Source organism: Melanerpes formicivorus, unplaced genomic scaffold (genome assembly GCF_026170545.1).
Source record: "Melanerpes formicivorus ecotype bairdi unplaced genomic scaffold, bMelFor1.0.p_v2 SCAF_7, whole genome shotgun sequence".
In the NCBI taxonomy this organism is placed as follows: Eukaryota; Metazoa; Chordata; class Aves; order Piciformes; family Picidae; genus Melanerpes; species Melanerpes formicivorus.
This window is the reverse complement of record NW_027142359.1, coordinates 26974383-26992845: the sequence shown is the minus strand read 5'-3', so window position 1 is coordinate 26992845 and position 18463 is coordinate 26974383. Positions and strand designations below refer to the sequence as shown.

General features: G+C 47.5%; 1 protein-coding gene across 4 annotated transcripts in view; it reads right to left on the bottom strand.

Annotated features, from left to right (window-relative positions):
• The window catches only part of DMAP1 (DNA methyltransferase 1 associated protein 1), a 48761-nt gene extending 30543 nt beyond the window's left edge, over positions 1–18218 (bottom strand). For all 4 annotated transcript variants that reach the window (XM_068141578.1, XM_068141581.1, XM_068141579.1 and 1 more), the window contains exons 1-8: positions 18068–18218; positions 17655–17811; positions 14320–14411; positions 13525–13720; positions 8199–8357; positions 6051–6218; positions 4949–5134; positions 1478–1549 (exon numbers count right to left, since the gene is read on the bottom strand). In XM_068141578.1, coding sequence (XP_067997679.1) covers positions 1478–1549; positions 4949–5134; positions 6051–6218; positions 8199–8357; positions 13525–13720; positions 14320–14411; positions 17655–17756 — 975 coding nt within the window. In that variant the 5' untranslated portion in view covers positions 17757–17811; positions 18068–18218. The remainder of the gene's footprint in view (positions 1–1477; positions 1550–4948; positions 5135–6050; positions 6219–8198; positions 8358–13524; positions 13721–14319; positions 14412–17654; positions 17812–18067) is intronic.
• Positions 18219–18463: the final 245 nt, after the last annotated feature.

The window sequence follows — 18463 nt, the reverse complement described above, 5'->3', positions numbered from 1 at the left end:
ACTTCTAGGAACAGCATTTATCGCCTTAAAAATTTCAAGCAGAGCAAAGAAAGTTGCTCTAGGTCATCCCAGCAGCTTTGATACTGCAGGCTGAAAGCTGCTGAATCAGACTGCCATGCCTCAGCTCATCATTGCTTTTTGTGGGCATTACAGAAAACAGGGAGAAGCATGTAGCATCCCATTTTCACAAAGACTAGGATTCAAATTGCCTGCTTGGCACACAAAAAGGCTGCTGGCTGTGCCAGATGGTTCCATCACTGATAGGTTATTGCTCAGCTTCTCTTCCAGAAGGGGTGAAAAAAACAAACCAGACAGATCAACCACCACTTACTAGTTTGCAAAATCCAAATCAGTCTCCATGAATTACTCCATTTATCTCAGTGCCAGAGAACACATCTGCCACATCTCCATAAATCTCAGCACCTGCACAGCAGTCTTGCCTGTGACTTCCTCAAGGCTCTAGTCCCTCACTCAAAACAGGTAGCCTGCAGGCAGTGGCTCCAAAGGGGTCCCCCAGCAGTGACATTGCTGAAGCACACCACATCTAATGTGCACAAGCACCCACACAATGAAGCAGCACAATCCCAAACACATTTCTATCAACAGTTTCAGGCTGTTCCCAGCAAGATCTGAAACTCTTCTGACACCAGAAGAGCATTCACAAAATAGTCTTTAGAAGTGACCTAGAAAATTGCTATACCAGGTGAGGGTGCCAGAAAGGAACCTACTTCTCCACCTCTGCTACAAAGGAGAAACTAAGGATTAATTCATTAGGCTTGGGGGGAAAGGGGGAAAAGAAGAGGGAAAAAAAAGAGAAGGAGAAGAAGAAGAAAAACGAAAAAGGCAAGCACTTGCACTGGGCAAACAGGATTTTGTTACCCAAACCCTTCTGAAAACATTCATGCAGCCAGGCAGGTTTAACTTACTCAGTATCCCAAACTCTGTCGCTAAGAGACAGGCATCAAGTCTTGCAAGGCTTGAGGCAGCAAGAAAGTCCTTTCCTCAGGGGTAACAGAAGGAACAAAGGGGCTTTTCCCCAAAGTATTTGCTGAAGATAATGGAAAGAGGAAGGCTAAAAGTTGTGGGTGTCTCTCTTTTTCAAGACACAACCTGCACGTCCAGCTCTTAGAACCCCCTCTCAGCTACTAATGCCTGTGCTGTATGAGGCCTACTGTGTTTGGCTGTGAGCTGTTTGGACCAGGCAGCTCCATTCTGGGTCTTTCACATGTGGCTAACAGCGGAGCAGGCACACCGGTAATGAACACCAGCAAGTTCAGGTGACACTGCAAGGCAACAAGCTGGCTTTCACACAGCCAGCATTCCAGGTTTCTGAGTCTCCACATTTGTGGAATTCCTTTCTTATTTTAGAGGCAAGAACTTGACTTTCTTTAGCTATAAAAGGATAACAGATGAGGAGGCAGACAGGCAGACTGAAAGACATTAACAGAGATCCCAAGGGACCAGGACAACAGCCTACCCTCTGGCTTCGTAGCGTGACACCTGCAGACTTGAAGTCAGGAAACTTGATGCCAGCAGTCTCAGGAACAGCCTGAAAGAGATCGAAACAGGATGTGTTGATGAAGGCAGCACAGGAAACACAAGATTTCATACAGAGACTATCTGAAGGGGAAACGCTGCTTCCTATGACAGAGAACCACCTGCCACAGCCACATGTCAGAGCTGAGGCAAGAGGAAAACCCCAAGCAATGGGATTGAGTGGGAAAATCCCAAGCAATTCACTGAGAAAAACACCCAAGTTCAAGGCATCTTTGGAGAGCTCAAGCATTTTTTATGGTCAACCTACATGCACTGGGCTATACAGAGCCTTACACCCATCCTCACCATCTTAAACCCTAACCCTAAATGGCTCTCCTGGTACTAACGGATGCGTATTTGCATAATCCAATCCTTATTTCACTGATCAAAACAGCCCAGGACTTCCCTAAATCTTGCCTTTTGACTACAAGTCCTCTAAGGAATGAGCTGAGAAACCTCTGATCTGTACAGACACGAGCCCATTAGTGAGGATGTGAGGACTGCACCCCTCCAGGGAGGCCTGCTGTTGATACACGTTTTGTCATTTTTCCACTCGTTAGACAGTTTTCTTTCTTCCCCACTTCACACTTTAAGCACAGCAATAAAAAAGCAGCAAACTCCCAATGCTGCTGCTAGACAGTGGAACATTTGGTTGCATTTCAAGAAAATGGGGGGGGGGGGAAACCCTACATGTGATCTTTTAAAGATCTGTGCTACTGTGCAGAGTACAAGGTGAGCAAACTTCTAAATTATTAAACCAGGCTACCTGCAGGGTCCTGTGGCACTGAATTGTGTGGGGTCCCCCCAGTGGGTCAGCAATACTCAAGGTTCAATCTAAGAGCAGCCACAATCTCTGCAGAATGCAGGCTCAATCACACATTTCCAAAAGGAGCCTCCTCAAATCTCCAGGTTTCTTTGGAGATGGCCTTTGCCTTGCAGCTCCCACACTTCTCTGCAGAGAGGCTCTGCAGCTTGATCTTTTCCATTCCAGCCAGGAATGAGATAACCCAACTGCCCCAAGATCATAAGAGATGCTGAAGGACAGTGACTCAATTCCTTGAGTTCCCTGCCAATGACTTTCACATCTCCATCAGCTGTTTCTCTGTGTTTTGGTGTGGAGGTGGCACCTTGCAAACAATTCTGTGTGGCAAGGTGTTAAGACTTTTTTTTTTCAGCAATTTGTGGTCAGTCCAATAAACAGAGTCCTCAAGAAGAGATGTCTAAATATAGAATCATAGAATCAGGGTTGGAAGGGACCACAAGGATCAGCTAGTTCCAAGCCCCCTGCCATGGGCAGGGACACCTCACACTAGATCAGGCTGGACAGAGCCTCATCCAGCCTGGGCTTAAACACCTCCAGGGATGGGGCCTCAACTACCTCCCTGGACAACCCATTCCAGGGCTTCACCACTCTCACAGTGAAGAACTTCTTCCTCACGTCCAGTCTGAATCTCCCCACCTCCAGCTTCATTCCATTCCCCCTAGTCCTATCACTACCTGAGATCCTGAGAAGTCCTTCCCCAGCCTTCTTGTAGGCCCCCTTCAGACACTGGAAGGCCACAATTAGGTCACCTTGGAGCCTTCTCTTCTCCAGATTGAACAACCCCAACTCCTTCAGTCTGTCCTCATAGGAGAGGTGCTCCAGCCCTCTGCTCATCCTCATGGCCCTTCTCTGGACACGTTCCAGCACCTCCACATCCCTCTTGTAATAGGGGCTCCAGAATTGGATGCAAAATATGACCACAGTAGGGAAAGTACTAACTACCAATAGGGCTCACAAACTTGCAGGCATCACATTTACCCTTGACTGGAGGAAGCAGCCCTGCTTGGATTATTAGACAAAGGCAGCTGCAACCAAAAACCCGTCCTCTCCGCTGCCTTTCAGACTCCGCACCCCAGCCTGTTGCTGAACAGCCGGCAGAAGCAGGGAGGGTAAATCATCATTGCAGGCTTTGCCCAGACAACTCTGCCTGCTCTCAGCACAAACAATTAAATGGGTTCTTCTGCCTGGCGCGCCTGTACATGCTGTAAACGCTTCAACCTCAATTGACTCTTTGGTAAATGATTTTCTTTTGTTGCAATGATGCTGATGCAGCTCCCGACTCAAATTCTTAGTTAAAATGCAATTTTTTTCTTAACATTTCCCAGCCATAGTTGGTAATTGACTCCTAATGGACTCTGTCATGGTTGAAATGATGCTAGTGCAACAACAGAAACTGCTTCCCTGCCCACCCTGGCCTGCCTATCCACTCTATGCCTGCAGACAGGCACCAGCCAACAAGCAGTATTTAGGGCTGGATTCCCTCTCCTTGGTATCCTCAGCATCCTTGTAGCTCCATTCTTCATCACCACCCCCTTGGGGTCTTTGTTTAGTTTGGTTTTCTTTTGTTACCACCACCAACTACTTGCTTTCTTTAGAAGGAGATATGCTAGCCATGGTTGAGCTTTATCAGCTCAAGCCTCAAGGGAGTTCAATCCACCAGGTGCCCATTGATATTCTATTAATTACATAGAGAGGCAGGGGGGCAATCAAAACAATGTTTTAAGGAAGTGGTGGCCATTAGACACACTTCAACAAGCAATAACTGTCCAGCATTTACTGCTTCTCTCCTCTCCCTGCACAGACCCTTTTGGAGGACAATGACACCAGTGCTCTCTGTTCACGTGATGAAGGGATGGGAGTTCTGAGGGGCTCACTGGAACCATCTGAGATTTTTTAACAGCCCTTTCCTACTGAAGATGCTCAATTTAGTTCAGTCCACATTGTCCTCTTTCCAGAAAGGTAAATTGAGGTAACATCAAATGTGAATTGAAACCTGTGTTCTGGGCTCCTTAGACTTAAGCTCAGCTCAGGAAGAAATAAGAAGCAATAGCTTCTTGAGTCCCTCAGCAGGGTTGCTCTCATCATAGTAGAGGATCAGGAGAGGGGGCATGTACTGAGCTTGTGGAGATGCTGGTGAGACCCAGGAGTGGGAAACTGAAATCTGGACTAGAATAATAACAAAATAATTTTTTCAAAAGGCAGGTGAAAGACATTTGTTGGACAATCCTGCAGAGCAGTACCACAATACACTCGGGAGAAGCAAGGAGATGGATGTTTCTCCCTGCCATGACTCATGAACAGCCAGCACCACTTCATCTGATTGCTCAGGCAGGGAAAGGGAAACAGGCCTTACACCAGCAGTTTTCAAATGGGAGAGAAGCAGGCAGCACACCAGAGGACTCTGGCAATGGCTGCCTTAGACTAGTCTGCCTTCCAGAAAAGCATCCACATAAGGCATCCAGCAGATACTTCCTCCAGAAGAACTGAGAGCCTGATCCCAGTAGGAAACACATCACCCAGACACAGCACAAGCAGGAGAAGAAAAAAAAAAGACAGGAAAGGAAAAAAAATAACCAGATAAATGTTTACAGGCTTTTCTGTCTCCTTCTTCTGTGGCAGCTTCTTCTTGGGAGCCTTGCGCTCAGCACGTCTCTGCTCAGTGGTGGTGTCAGCGGCTGTGATGAGCTTCTGCAGGTCTTGGGTTCTCTTCTCTCTCTCTTTCTTCCTGGTTTCGATTTTGCGGAGCTCCTGGATGAGGTATTCTTCTTCTGCCACCTGCAGACCAGAGCACGTAAAGCCAATCAGACCGGCAGAAGAGGCCTAGCAAGGCAAGAGGGCCATCTACCGATAACAGCTCTGCTCTGGGTCAGCCGGGGAATGACTTTCGGCTGCCTTGTTCCATAGCCTTACCCCCATCCACGGCAACGCCACTCTACAGACTGGCAGGTGCTGCATCACAACACTACAGATGCACCCTTCAGAGGCATCCATAAATGATTAATCCCATCTCCAGACAAAAGAGCACAAACAGAAGGGCAAAATCTTCAAATACACTGTAGGTGCAAATGCAGCGTGGTGAAAAGCTGGCTCCCCTCCCCAGACATGTGGAACCCAGACCAGCTATGCCTATCAGAACCCCTGCCAATGGGGGACAGACAAGCAGAACTTAGGAACTTAGAGAGAACTACTAAGAGAAAAGGATGCCCTCCCCCAGTCTTTAAGGAACACACAGTTTCTTAACCTCTAAACCCTGGGACCATTACACAGAGAAGAGGAGGAGAATTAAGCATGCAGATTTACAGTCTTTGATGTCTTCTGACAAGATTTTTACTCTAAAGGAAATAATTCTCTCCCCGTGGAACTCAGGAACTCATAAGGAAATTGATCTTAGATTTTTTTTCTATTCAGAGGACTAGTACATTAAGTGCCACAGAAAAGGTATTGACAGTTACCAGAGACCATAACTCTGCTGCTCATCCAGCCCTCTCTCCTGTATAATGAGACTTCTCAGTTACTGTCCTTTCATATCCCTTAAAATGACATGAACTCCACAACAAAAGCAGTGCTTAGGTGGTGCTCTTTTCTTACCCATTCTTTCTTTCCCTTTCCCATCCTCTGGTCTGCTTCATCCACCTACAGATCCAACTTAGCAAAACCTTCTGGAGCAGTGATGCTCTCTTCCACGAGTTACCTGCTCTGGTGTCCTATTGTACAGCCTTTCCAGCTGCTCCTTCCTTCGCCTCTCATGGCCAGCATCAAAGACTGGGATTTTCAGGTCTGTTCCTGGAGCTGCACGAATGTTAGCCAGTTTGGCACAGATGTGGTAGTATCGCTCCTTCAGGTCCTCCACTGATCTTTTCTACAGAAGATATCACAGGAATAGGGAAGAACCAAGTAAACACTTGTGCAGGAGTCAGCTAAGAACCACTGGCTGAGGGATGTTCCACAGTGCCCAAGAGGAAGACTAACAGGGAGCCTTGCCAGTCCCAGTGGAATCATAGGGAAGGAGTTTTGCAATGAAGAGTGTGAACTAACTGTCATGGGTTCATAGCTACTGTTTTAAAACACACACCAGAGGGTTCAACAATACAGTCAAGGGTTAGAGACAATACAGCAGTGAAGCACTTCCAAATAAAAGGATGCAAGGACAGTTGTCCCAAAAGAAGACAATCTGCAAACAGGAAACTGTGACAAGCTCATGGGAGGCTTCTCCTGAGCTACTCCAGACAATGGCCATTCAAGTCATAACCAAGAAGGTATCAGCTGCAACAATTCATCACCCACCATTACATGGAGCCAGAGCTGTTCTCTTACTCCAGCACCAAAGGTGTTTGGGCTGCCCAGCTGGGCAGAGTCTTGTTATTTCACTTTGCTACAGGCTCTTCAGGTGAAGATTGCAGAGGGCAACAAAACACTCCAGCATTTAGAGCTGTTATGTAGGAGTCACATCATTCCTCCCTGTCACCAGGAAGTATGGAACCAGCAGTTACAGGAGATTTACAATGACAACACCAGGGCTACTTCTTCAGACCACTGATGGTCCCTACTTCACAGCTGAGATGACAGAAACCTTGCACCAGGTTAGACCAGTCAGGACAAGTCAGGAGCAGCACCAGGGAAATTCAGTTCCCAAGGACCATTAGCAGATCCCTCTCCCTGGGCCTAGACTGGAACACAGGACATCTCTTCCACTCAGCTAAACAAACTCCCCAGTTGCCTCATCTTCAAGGTGTTACGGTGTGTTCCAAAACCCCTTCCCTCACCTCCATCAGCAGAAGTTTGAATGGGGAAAGTCAAAGGCATGAAATTGCCTTCCAAGGTGCAAAATTGCCATCAGGGCTGAGGTTCCTTCTCCATAGCTTTGGGAGCTATGATTAAGTGGGGTGCTTCACGCCCATCATACATTGGCCTTGGACACATTGTCTAGAAATGCCTTAAATAGAGTGACCAGAAAGCGACAGGAGCTCTCGCCATCATCTCACTCCTGCTCTGGCTCCGGCTCCCACCTTCATCTTGCTCGCTCCACTTGGAGCCAGCTTCTCCCTAGGCCCTGCCTGCCTGAGGTCCTGCTCCCTGCCTGCTGTGAAACCTGCAGCTTTCTTGCAGTGCTGCTGCTCACGAGTTTTGCCTCGTGGCAGCCATGTCCATGGACACTTTGATTCTGGCGGGTCCTTTTCCTTTGGATCGTGCTGCATTATCCACACATTGGATCACAAAGCCCGCAGCTCCTGGGGCCTGCCACTGACAATACCTAGGGACCGTCACCAAATTCCTGCTCCGGCCTGGTGAGTACAACCTGGTGTTCTCATCGGCTTTCCCTAAGGCTCCTCTCTTGCCTCTGATTACAAGTGGGGTGAAGCTGTTTCGTGGCTTAGCCTTCTCCATTTTCTGAATTCCCTAAATTGTGCTAAAGTTGCCCATAAGCATCCTGGCAGAATTCACAACCAAACAGAACCTGTAAATACTTTAGTAAGTTTTTATGCCTAATTTGGGGGTGGGGTTTTGGGGGGGAAAATAAAGATAACTCTACTTTCCTAATTCCCACCTTGTTAATTCAGCCCCTATCCAAGTCACAAGGAACAACGAGTTCCTCTCCTGGCAGAAACAAACCTTCTAACGAAGCACAACAAGGAATGAGCACAAGTCAAAGCGGATTTAATTACAAACAAAGCAAGCAGCAATGCCCTGTGCTGGAAATTCAATATTCCTTGCTGCCAATAATTCATTATTTTCCCCTAATGAAGTTGATACAAAGGGTAATTTGGTCTTTGCGGTGCGGCAGGCCCTGCACGCGCCACAGCGGCAGGTGGCTAGCAGCGCCGGGGCCCCTGGGACTCACCTTGAACTGCTGGTGATCGTAGCGGTCATGAATCACCACGAAGCGCAAATCGAAGCGCCGAGCCAGGTCAAAGAGGTGGTCTGTCTCAGCTTTGGTCCAGGCATCATCATGGAGATACATCTGGTACTCCTGCTCTGAGTAGACAGGGACTTGCACTGTCTGTGCAGAAGAAAAGAAAAACGCGGTAGGCCTCTTGCAGCACCGCCCGTCTCGCTGCCAGCTGGCGTGGGCAAAGATACTTCAGCTAAGACCAGGAGCAGGGGGCTGCCAGGGCCCTGAGCAAAGGGTTCTGCTAGGATATGTGATGAGCAGGAAAAAGACTCGATAAGGAATAAATAGTGCATAAACTCAGAAGCACAAACATGACATTTTGGGGAGTCTACTAGGAACTGCTGCACTTCTTCAGGTATCACAGTATCACCAAGGTTGGAAGAGACCTCGAGGATCATCGAGTCCAACCTGTCACCACAGACCTCATGACTAGACCATGGCACCAAGTGCCACGTCCAATCTCCTCTTGAACACCTCCAGGGACGGTGACTCCACCACCTCCCTGGGCAGCACATTCCAATGACGAACAACTCGCTCGGTGAAGAACTTTCTCCTCACCTCGAGTCTAAACCTCCCCTGGCACAGCTTGAGACGGTATCCCCTTGTTCTGGTGCTGGTTGCCTGGGAGAAGAGACCAACCCCTTCCTGGCTACAACCACCTTTCAGGTAGTTGTAGACAGCAATAAGATCTGTGCTTAGCCTGCTCTTCTCCAGGCTAAACAATCCCAGCTCCCTTAGCCTCTCCTCATAGGGCTTGTGCTCAAGGTGGCTGACACAGGCAGAGGTTGGCAACTCACATCCTGACTACAAGTATCAAAATTATCAGGCTAACATGACAATGAAACCAGGGTTCAGCCAGCCTCCTTGCACTCCTCACAAATAGCAGCACCAATACCTTGACAAAAACTGGTCTGACAGTAGACTCTTTACTCGGGGTGGGACACACTGACTTGTACAGGAAGAACGGGAAAGACAAGGAGTGGTAGCTCCTAGCCTTTGCACACCTTCTGCTTTGATACACAAGCCACTTCTTTCATGTTTGGTGCAGACAGTGTCATGAAGATATGAAAGGCTGGGTGCTGTACAACTGAGGGCCACAAACTCAGCAAACAACTTTGTCCCTCCCTTCCTCATCCACCCTTTCTCCAGCAGAGCTACAGGGCCAAACAACAGCCCAACTCTGACTGTCTCAGGTGCCCAAAAGGCCAAACCTTCGCCTCTGGCCCCAGCTTGGAACTGCACTGCAAAGGTTCCATCCAGAACCTAAGTGTCACATGGGCACTAAAGGAACAGTAAAAACACTCAGTGTACTAGGGGAAGTCCTAGCACATGGTAAAGCAAAAGGGTAAACAACCCCGTGCTTTCCTCTTACCCTTTTCCACCACTCCTGCAGTGGAACTTTGCTCAGCCTGGGGAGATCCTGCCTCTACAACAAAACATGGTGTGCATGCAAGCAGTCCACTTGCTTCCACACTTCTATGCCTTCCTGAGTACTACACCAGAAAAGTCATCCTCATCAACTCCATACAGCTAGGAGGAGCACTTCTGAGCCTCCAAATAACAGCCTCTTTAGGTCCTGCTGCCCTTCTTTCATCACTTAGATTTAGAAGCTAAGCAAATCTCATGGGGCTACACTGCATCTCAATCTTCAAGTACCACTTCTGCCAGGAGAAAGCCAGTCTACTAGATATTCTACATAGGATGTCCTGTGTACATCATGGAAAGAAAAAAATCCCAGAGTAGCATACACAGATGAAAAGAACCAGCAGGACCCTCCACAGCAGATTGAAGGGTAGGTGGCAGATGAGTGATCAAAGAAGAGATTAGGACAAGAGCAAAGAGCAGTCCCCAGAACGCTTCCTTAGCCCCAGGATGCTCAGGGGACAACTGCTGAGAAGTGAGAAGGTGGAAACTTGTCAGACAGAAAGTTTGAGCCAGCCACAGGATGGCTATAAGTTCAAATACAACATAGCCAAGAAAATGCAAATATGATCCCCAGAGAGGGATTTCCAGCAGAACCTGGCAGCATTTCAGTTGTACAAGATCTTGGCAGGAATACCAACTACAGCTGTACTGACCCCTGCTCAGGAAAGATGAACTGAAATGAGAACAAGAGCAACGAGGGGTGAGTAATGGGATGGGGAGCTTGTCTTCCCAGAGCAGACTGCGAGAGAAAGGAGCCTAGCAAAGGATGTCTGGAAGGGAATCTGACTGCAGGCTTCAAGTATGCTGGATGGCATGAAAGGGATACCCACAGGAAGAAAAGAACAACTGAAATAAGGACAAAAAAAATTGGCTTGCAAATAAATGCCAATTTGACACGGAAAATTTAACCTGGAAATGAGAAATGCAGCAGAGACAGTCTGGAACAACTTTCCAAGAAAGCATGGGAGCAGGAAAATCCAAGTGCTTTTCAAAAGGAACTTGATCAGTTTATGAAAGGGACTGGATGGTACAGCACCTGAAAGAGCCAAGAAGAAGATTCAATGGCCCAGAAAATTCCTCTCAGTCCTGCATTTCACACTATAAACTCACACAATGATGGGCATTAAATTAGCTGAAACTGCTCAGGAAAGATCCTGGAGCTGTGAGACAATTCTGTGAACACATCAGCACAACACCCAGTAGGGGTGAAGGCAAACTGAACAGTAAAAATTATCACAGAAATAAAGAGAAACACAGCCAGTGTACAAACACATCACGCTTCCACAAGTGAAACAACCACTCCTAGCCCACCATTTGAAAAGAAATGGTAGAACAAGGGTGAGACAGAAGAGCAGATGACTGTCAATTATGGAAAAAAAAGGGCCACGAGGATGAGCAGAGGGCTGGAGCACCTCCCCTATGAGGACAGACTGAAGGAGTTGGGGCTGTTCAGTCTGCAGAAGAGAAGGCTCCCAGGTGACCTCATTGTGGCCTTCCAGTATCTGAAGGGGGCCTACAAGAAGGCTGGGGAAGGACTTCTCAGGATCTCAGGTAGTGATAGGACTAGGGGGAATGGAATGAAGCTGGAGGTGGGGAGATTCAGGCTAGATGTGAGGAGGAGGTTCTTCACCATGAGAGTGGTGAAACCCTGGAATGTATTGTCCAGGGAGGTGGTCGAGGCCCCGTCCCTGGGGGTGTTTAAGAGCAGGCTGGATGAGGCTCTGGCCAGCCTGATGTAGTGTGGGGTGTCCCTGCCCATGGCAGGGAGGTTGGAACTAGATGATCCTTGTGGTCCCTTCCAACCCTGAATGAAACTATGAAAACACAGTACACAGTAAGGACAGTTTAATACATCATGTAACACAAGATCTCAGAGGCACCAAAAGAAACCCCAAGGCAGCAGCTTAAAATGAACAGCAGAAAGCACTTTGGCACGGCACACAAAATTAACCTGAAGAACTCATTACCATGGGATATTCACAAAGCAGCTTTCTGCCCTGAAGGTACCTAGCACGAGTTATTAAAGACAAATTTCAAGTTAAGAAATCCTTAAGCCAAAGACCACAAAAAGCTAGGACAAAATGCTCTGTATTTGCCCCATTCTCATGCTCTTTCTCTAAGCCTTTACTAATGGTAGCCAGAAACAGAATATCAGCTGAGAGAGACCTTTGCTCTGACACCAGTGAAGCTACTTGGATACTCCTATTTCACAGCCCGGATCAAGGCTCGGTGTACACTGTGAAACCTAAGTTTACTTTTTGGATCTCACAATGAAGAGAAGGGATTTGGTTTGGAGACTGGAAGTACAAAGAGAAGGAAAACAACCGGGCGGTGACGTATGAGGCAGGATAGAGTTTGACTGACTGACAGCACAGCTACACAAGAAAATGGATTCATGCCAAGGAAAGCAAGAGATTCAGGCAGAAGCATCAAGTACGTGAGAAGGAACCCAGAGAAGAGTCTGGAAGAGTAAATAAAATTCCTCTGGCAGAGCAAAGATCTGTAAAACTCCTCATCAGTGCCTTCCACCTTCTCAACCATGCATCCACAAGCTTGCTCCTCATATTATGTAATTGTGCATGTGCAGATGGCAGAGATCTGTACCACTAATCTCAAGGTTGCAGCCCTGCTGAAGGCCCTTCTGTCTGTCAATTCATGGTACACGATAAAGTTAGGGAAACGAGAATCATATAATTACAACAGCCATGCATGGCCTCCTCTGATAAACTTGGTTGAACTCAGCCAAAAACTGCAAGAGCAGTAGAGCCTTAGAGAAAATTACACTCCAAAAGTTTCACTCAGACAGCTAGGTAGGTACCTTGACAAAATGAGTCATGCTTCAGACTTCCACCCTAGACATCAGAGAAGAGATACCACAGGAGGCTCTTACCAATGTCCCCGCAAGAAGAAAAGCATCAGTCAGAACCTGAGCCTTCTAATACATAAGGTCAGCCAACCACTTAACTCTGCAGGAAGCCAGGGCTTTGTTAGAGCTGGTGCTCTCTGGGTTACAAACTTAAAATGTTGTGCACAGCTGCAAGCAAGCAGAGCTTTTGAGGAATCATGTTAGCACTGATGTTCTTTTTCCCCCCTTCATTCAGATTTGCATCATGAAGGGGGTTAAATTACATTACGGAGGCACCCTAACTCTGCTCCTTCCTGACTTAAGAGATCCTGACTTTGAAGTATAAATCTTGATGTAGTTTGCTTTGTGCATACACATGAAAGCCCCAGCCACTCAAAGCAGGTACATCTGGGACAAAAGACAGCAGGAGATTACAACAACATATTGTGACAATTTAACATGAGACGCAGAGAACAGGGTACTGCCCCACGCCGATACCGCAGGAGCAATTTCAGAGGGAACGCAGTGTAATTCGGCATCTGGGCTGGAATGTGGCCAAGAGGCTGCAAGCCAGCTCTTTGGCCACAAAGCTCAAGCAATTTTTTTCATACTGGGCGAAATAACAAGGCTTGTGACTTTAATGTCTCGGTGAGAACTGAGTGTCTTTTACTACCCAGAGCCTGTAATCAGCGGAAGGATATTGGTTAGAAACTCGGGTGGATGGCAGAGTGCCTCCTTACCAAATCAATGGCTGCACACCTGAAATGCAGAGGTCTCCAGCAAGCTCTGACCACATACTGAGCCCACTTAGCTTGAATGCTTTGGAGGCATCAGAGTCTTTGGTCACAAGGCAGTAATGTTGCAATTTAAAATGCAATTGCCAAACCTAACTCAGCCTTCTCCTGTTGAAAGAAAGAACTTCCTGTCTGGGCATTCAAGAAGCTGGCCAGAGGGTGTTTTCCAGATGCTATTTATATGCTTTTGCTTGAAAGTGCTCCCACTTACTTTATTGAACCTGGCAAAAGGGTAGTCCTTCCCTTCCTCTGCTGCTCTCCTCCAGTGGTAGAACATTGCTCCATCCTTTCTTGCTGGATTGGTGAAAGGCATCCACTTCCAGGGCCGGACTTTCTTGGACCCCAGTTTTGCTTTGACTGTTCGATAACCCTGAGTTGTATCACTTGGCAGCAGAGGGGGTGCATCCCTGTGGTAGAGAAAAACACTGGCTGACAAGAAGCAAAAAGCAACCAAGGACAAAGCCAAAGAGATTTCAGACTGAGTGGGATCTGTCACCACAATGTTTAGGGTGGGAAAATCTGAGTTGAAGCTTTCTTGCAGGTTTTGCCCTTCCCAGACTGCAATGCTTCCTGCATCGGAGGACAGAACACAGAGCATGGATGGGCTTGGATAGAACCATGTGGAAAACAAACTATGCAAGAGACCTCTGAAGCAAGGACACAACACATAACAGGCTGCAGCACCACTCTTTTTGCAGAAATAAAGTAGATGCTAGCCCTGGTTGTGACTAGAAGAGCCAGATATAGATGGGTAAGAACACTTCCTTGTCTGCACTGGGCTATTGTGCTTGTAGCTAATTAATCTTCTACACAGAGCAAACCCCTAAAGTTCAGAAGACAGACACTGTTCACGACTATCTAAGAGAGAAGGGCACAGGCATGGGCAAAGCACAATGGGGAATCAATCCAGGAAGCAAGACTGCCAGCTTGGTTTCAAGAGGATGCTGCCCTGCCACCAGGAGCCCAGGCTAGCCCACAGCCTGCACAGATGCCCACAAGCTCTTACTTTTTGTCAGAGTAGAGGAGTGCATAAACTTCTCGGTGCATTCCCTCTGGTCTCTTAAATGTCAGTGTCTCTGAAGATTTCTTGGATTTTTTCTGAAACAAAAGAATTTTAGATTCAAAAAGCAGCAATCCCTGAGGGAACATCAAACCATGTAAGCTGGTGCCCTGTGATGGCTTTCACCTTTATCTGGTTTCAGACACCTTGGGTTTCTCCAGGAAATTGCCTGTCTTGGTGGAAGACTCTGACAGACAAAGTGTGTCTACTTTCAGTGATAGCACTCACCAGTACTCAGACACTTGCTGCTGCTGATAACACACACTTGCATTCCAAGTTGAACATCTGGTTGTAGTGCTCAGGGGCTGATACACTAAGCTTTTTTTTCCTCCACTAGGCAAGCATTATCCTCACATGAAGGTATTAAAATGTATTTAGAAGGTATTTAATGAAGGAATTCTTCTCTACCTCTTAGAGAAGACAATAAAAAATCTCTTTGCTTGCTTTCTTAGTTTTTGTCACTTTGTTCTGCAGCAATTTCAGCTCTCACCAGTTCTAATCAAACCCTTGCCACAGCCCTATGTCAAAACTACCAGTATCCCCTACAAAAGTACAACATACAAGATATGAGAACCCCCATTCCTGCCTCTGCTCTCCCATTTATACAGCAAGGATATTTTTATTAACAGTTTCTTCATACTAGGAATTCAGTGATGTCTCAATCTGGCCCCTAAAGCAATATACAAGACATGAGAACCCCCATTCCTGCCTCTGCTCTCCCATTTATACAGCAAGGATCTTTTTATTAACAGTTTCTTCATACTAGGAATTCAGTGATGTCTCAATCTGGCCCCTCAAGCATTACCAGATTGTTGGTTTCTAAGACACAGACCACCTCATATCACAAACATAAACTTGTAAAGTAATCAGCTTTTGTTTCAGGTAGATAGAGGAACAGCCAAATGAACAAGGTACACTTGATGTAAGTGGGCCAAGTTTATCAAGTAGCCCAGAGCACTCAGCCTAACTGTACCATCTTTCAAAGCTCCTAGCCACATCACTACTGTTAAGCATGTATTTACCATATCACTGCCAACTTTTAAACCAGAACCCTTCATAGTAGTAAAACTAATACTGTATCATCAACGGTATTAAATCCATGCAGCCACCTTTGTCAAGCAAATTCACAACCCCATTAACAATAATCTATCAGCTTGGACTACAAGTGCTTCCCATAAAACTTCATGGCAGACACTCATTGTATTAATACCTTTTCACTCCTAATCAAACACCTTTCTGCCAGCTTGTCCATCACTTTGTCCAGATGCAATGTAAGGCCACCCGAGGAGGTGGCCCACGTGGTACCATACACCCTGCTTTGAACACAGGCTTGTGGAATTCCCTCACAGATTTATTAGAAGTTAATATCAGCAGGCCAGAGATCAGCTCAGCCACTTCTTTTAGGAGTCCAGAACAAATTACATGGTCCTGCTGATTTAAATGTTTTTATGCCTAGTAATTTTTATTTTAACACTCTCAGTCACTAATGGACTGGAAAGTACTTCATGGTTCTCTTGTGATTTAAAGACATCAATCTGGTTCTTTTCTAATTGAGAACAGATCTATTTCCTGAGCAAGTGCTGGACTGTTATTAGCAATTTTGCTCTCTCTGTGTGATAATGGCTTGTATCTCTGGTTTGATTTAGTTCCTGTACCTTGCAGAAATTCAGGTGTTTCACTTATGGCCACAAGTGGTGCCCTGCACTCCTCTCAAAACCTCACACTGCACCTCTCCTGCCTCTCCTTTTCCATTACAGTAAATCTGAGGAGAAATCCATCTTATTCCCTGCTCCAAAAAGGAGAGACAGACACCAGTACACTCTCTGATAGCTAACAGACAAACACGTTTAACTCAAAGAACCTGCAACTCCAAACATTCAGTTGCAACATCACAGGCTGAATCCAGCCAACAAGCTGCTCACCACAAACACTATCCCCCAATGCAGCTGATAAATGTTAAAATCAGATTTAAGCCTTTAAGTAACTGAAGCTTATCAGTTTTCCATTACAGCAATTGTACATTCTGTCCAGTTGTGGAATGCCTGTGCTTCTCTTCAGAGATGTTCCAGTGGAGGCAAAGGCAGGAGGTACTTTCAGGAATATGGTGGTTTGCTTTGGTTTGGGTTTTGTTTCATTGGGTTTTGTTGCAAACAAATACAAAGGAAGGCTTTACTTCAATTCAGACCATCTCTGTGCCAGAGAGCTCCTGGGAAATGGATTCTATCAGGTCATGTGGAGAGCAGTTTTAGCCTTGAGAAAAGGAAGCTTGGGGGAGACCTTATTGCTCTCTCCAATTACCTCAAATGAGGCTGTAGGAAGGTAGGGGTCACTATCTTCTCCCAAGTAACGAGTGCCAGGACAAGAGAAAACGGCCTCAAGTTATGCCAGGGAAAGTCTACACTGGACATCAGGAAAAAAGTCTTCACCAAAATGGTTATCACACATTGGAAGGAGCTGTTCAGGGATGTGGTTGAGTCATCATCTCTGGAGGTCTTTAAGAGACATGTAGATGCAGTGCTGAGGAACACGGCTTAGTGGTAGACTTGGCAGTTTTAACAGTTGGACTTGATGATCTTAAAGGTCTTTTCCAATGTAAATGATTCTATTATTTCATCTCCCCCAAGCACCTTCACATCTCAGAACTACTCATGAACTAACCTTCCCAACAGCTTGCAAAGCATGGGACAGCCAAGATCTTGCCCAAAACTGAAGTACAGAAGGCAACAACATACTGTGGCATACCACCACACAGAGCACAGCATGATGCAGTATGTCCTTAACAGAGCTTACCAACTCGTCCACATTCCCACAGGCAACACACTCCAGCTCTCCCAAACCCCAGCCACACACCTTCCCCACACAGGGCCTGCTCCCATGGTTTGAAAACGTTTACTCTTCAATTAAGTCAGCCTAAAAGCTGACTCTTATACTATTTCTACCTGCTTGGGAACTAGGCACACTTCATACTTTCTATACCAAACGGGAATTTTAGAGGCAGCTGAAAATATCCCGGGCAGAAGCCCAGTTCACCAGACCGCCACTTAAAAAGCCCCAGCTTAAACACCACCCCAGATGCTGTAACACAGAACAAACAGCAGAACCCTGCAGTGGGGAACTCCAGGCATTTCCAGATACTCCTACAAAGATCAAAAATAAACAAACTATGGTGGGAACACGCTTTATGCCACCTCTTTTTTTTGCGATATTCACCCTAGATACCACACACGAGGTCATGCAGTGCCTAGCAACGCAGCAGCAGACCCTCAGAGCAATGCACTCACCTTATCCGAGTTGATGATATCCTTTTTGTTGATGGTGCCCGTGTTCTCCGACTCCACTCCTCCCAGTTCCAGGATGTCCCGCACATCCGCGCCCGTCGCCATCTCTCTGCCTGCCTGCCGGCTTTCGCCGCCGCTCTCCTCTTAGTCCACTCCAGCTCTGGAGAAGGGAGGGAACCCGGGGGACCGGGGTTAACGTGCACCTCCTGTGGGGGCTGTCCCATACACACATACACGCACACGTGTATACACACACACACATATATATACATATGCACACAAACACGCACATGCGTATATACATACACACACAGACGTGTATCTACGGACACACACACACACTCTTAGCAGCCTCCCCATCCCCCCTCAGGCCCAGCAGCGCGGCCTTGTACCCAGCCGCTCCGGGGGCTACGTACGCCGAACCCGCGGCCCGGAGCCCCACGGCGGAGTTGTGGAAAGTCCGCGGGAAGACAGCCAGGACGAGGCGGCACGGCGAGGCCACAGAAGACCCAACCGAACCACTCCCGCGCTCAGGCAGCGGCGCCGGCTCCGCCGCCACCGGGACAGTCCAACTAACACAGCGGCCCGGGCAGCGCCATTTCCGCTCCCTCCAAGCCGTGCCCGGAAGTGCCCGGAGCCCTTTCGGGGCCGTACCGAGGTGGGGGTGTTGGTGAGGAACGCCAAGTGCGGGTTCGCGCCTCCCGGTCTCGGCAGGTCGCGGCCGCAGCGGGCCCGGCACCCCTGCAGCTGCCTCGGCAGCGGCTCGGCGGCAGCGCCCGGCCCCGCTCGTGGCTGACGCGCCTCCTTCCCGG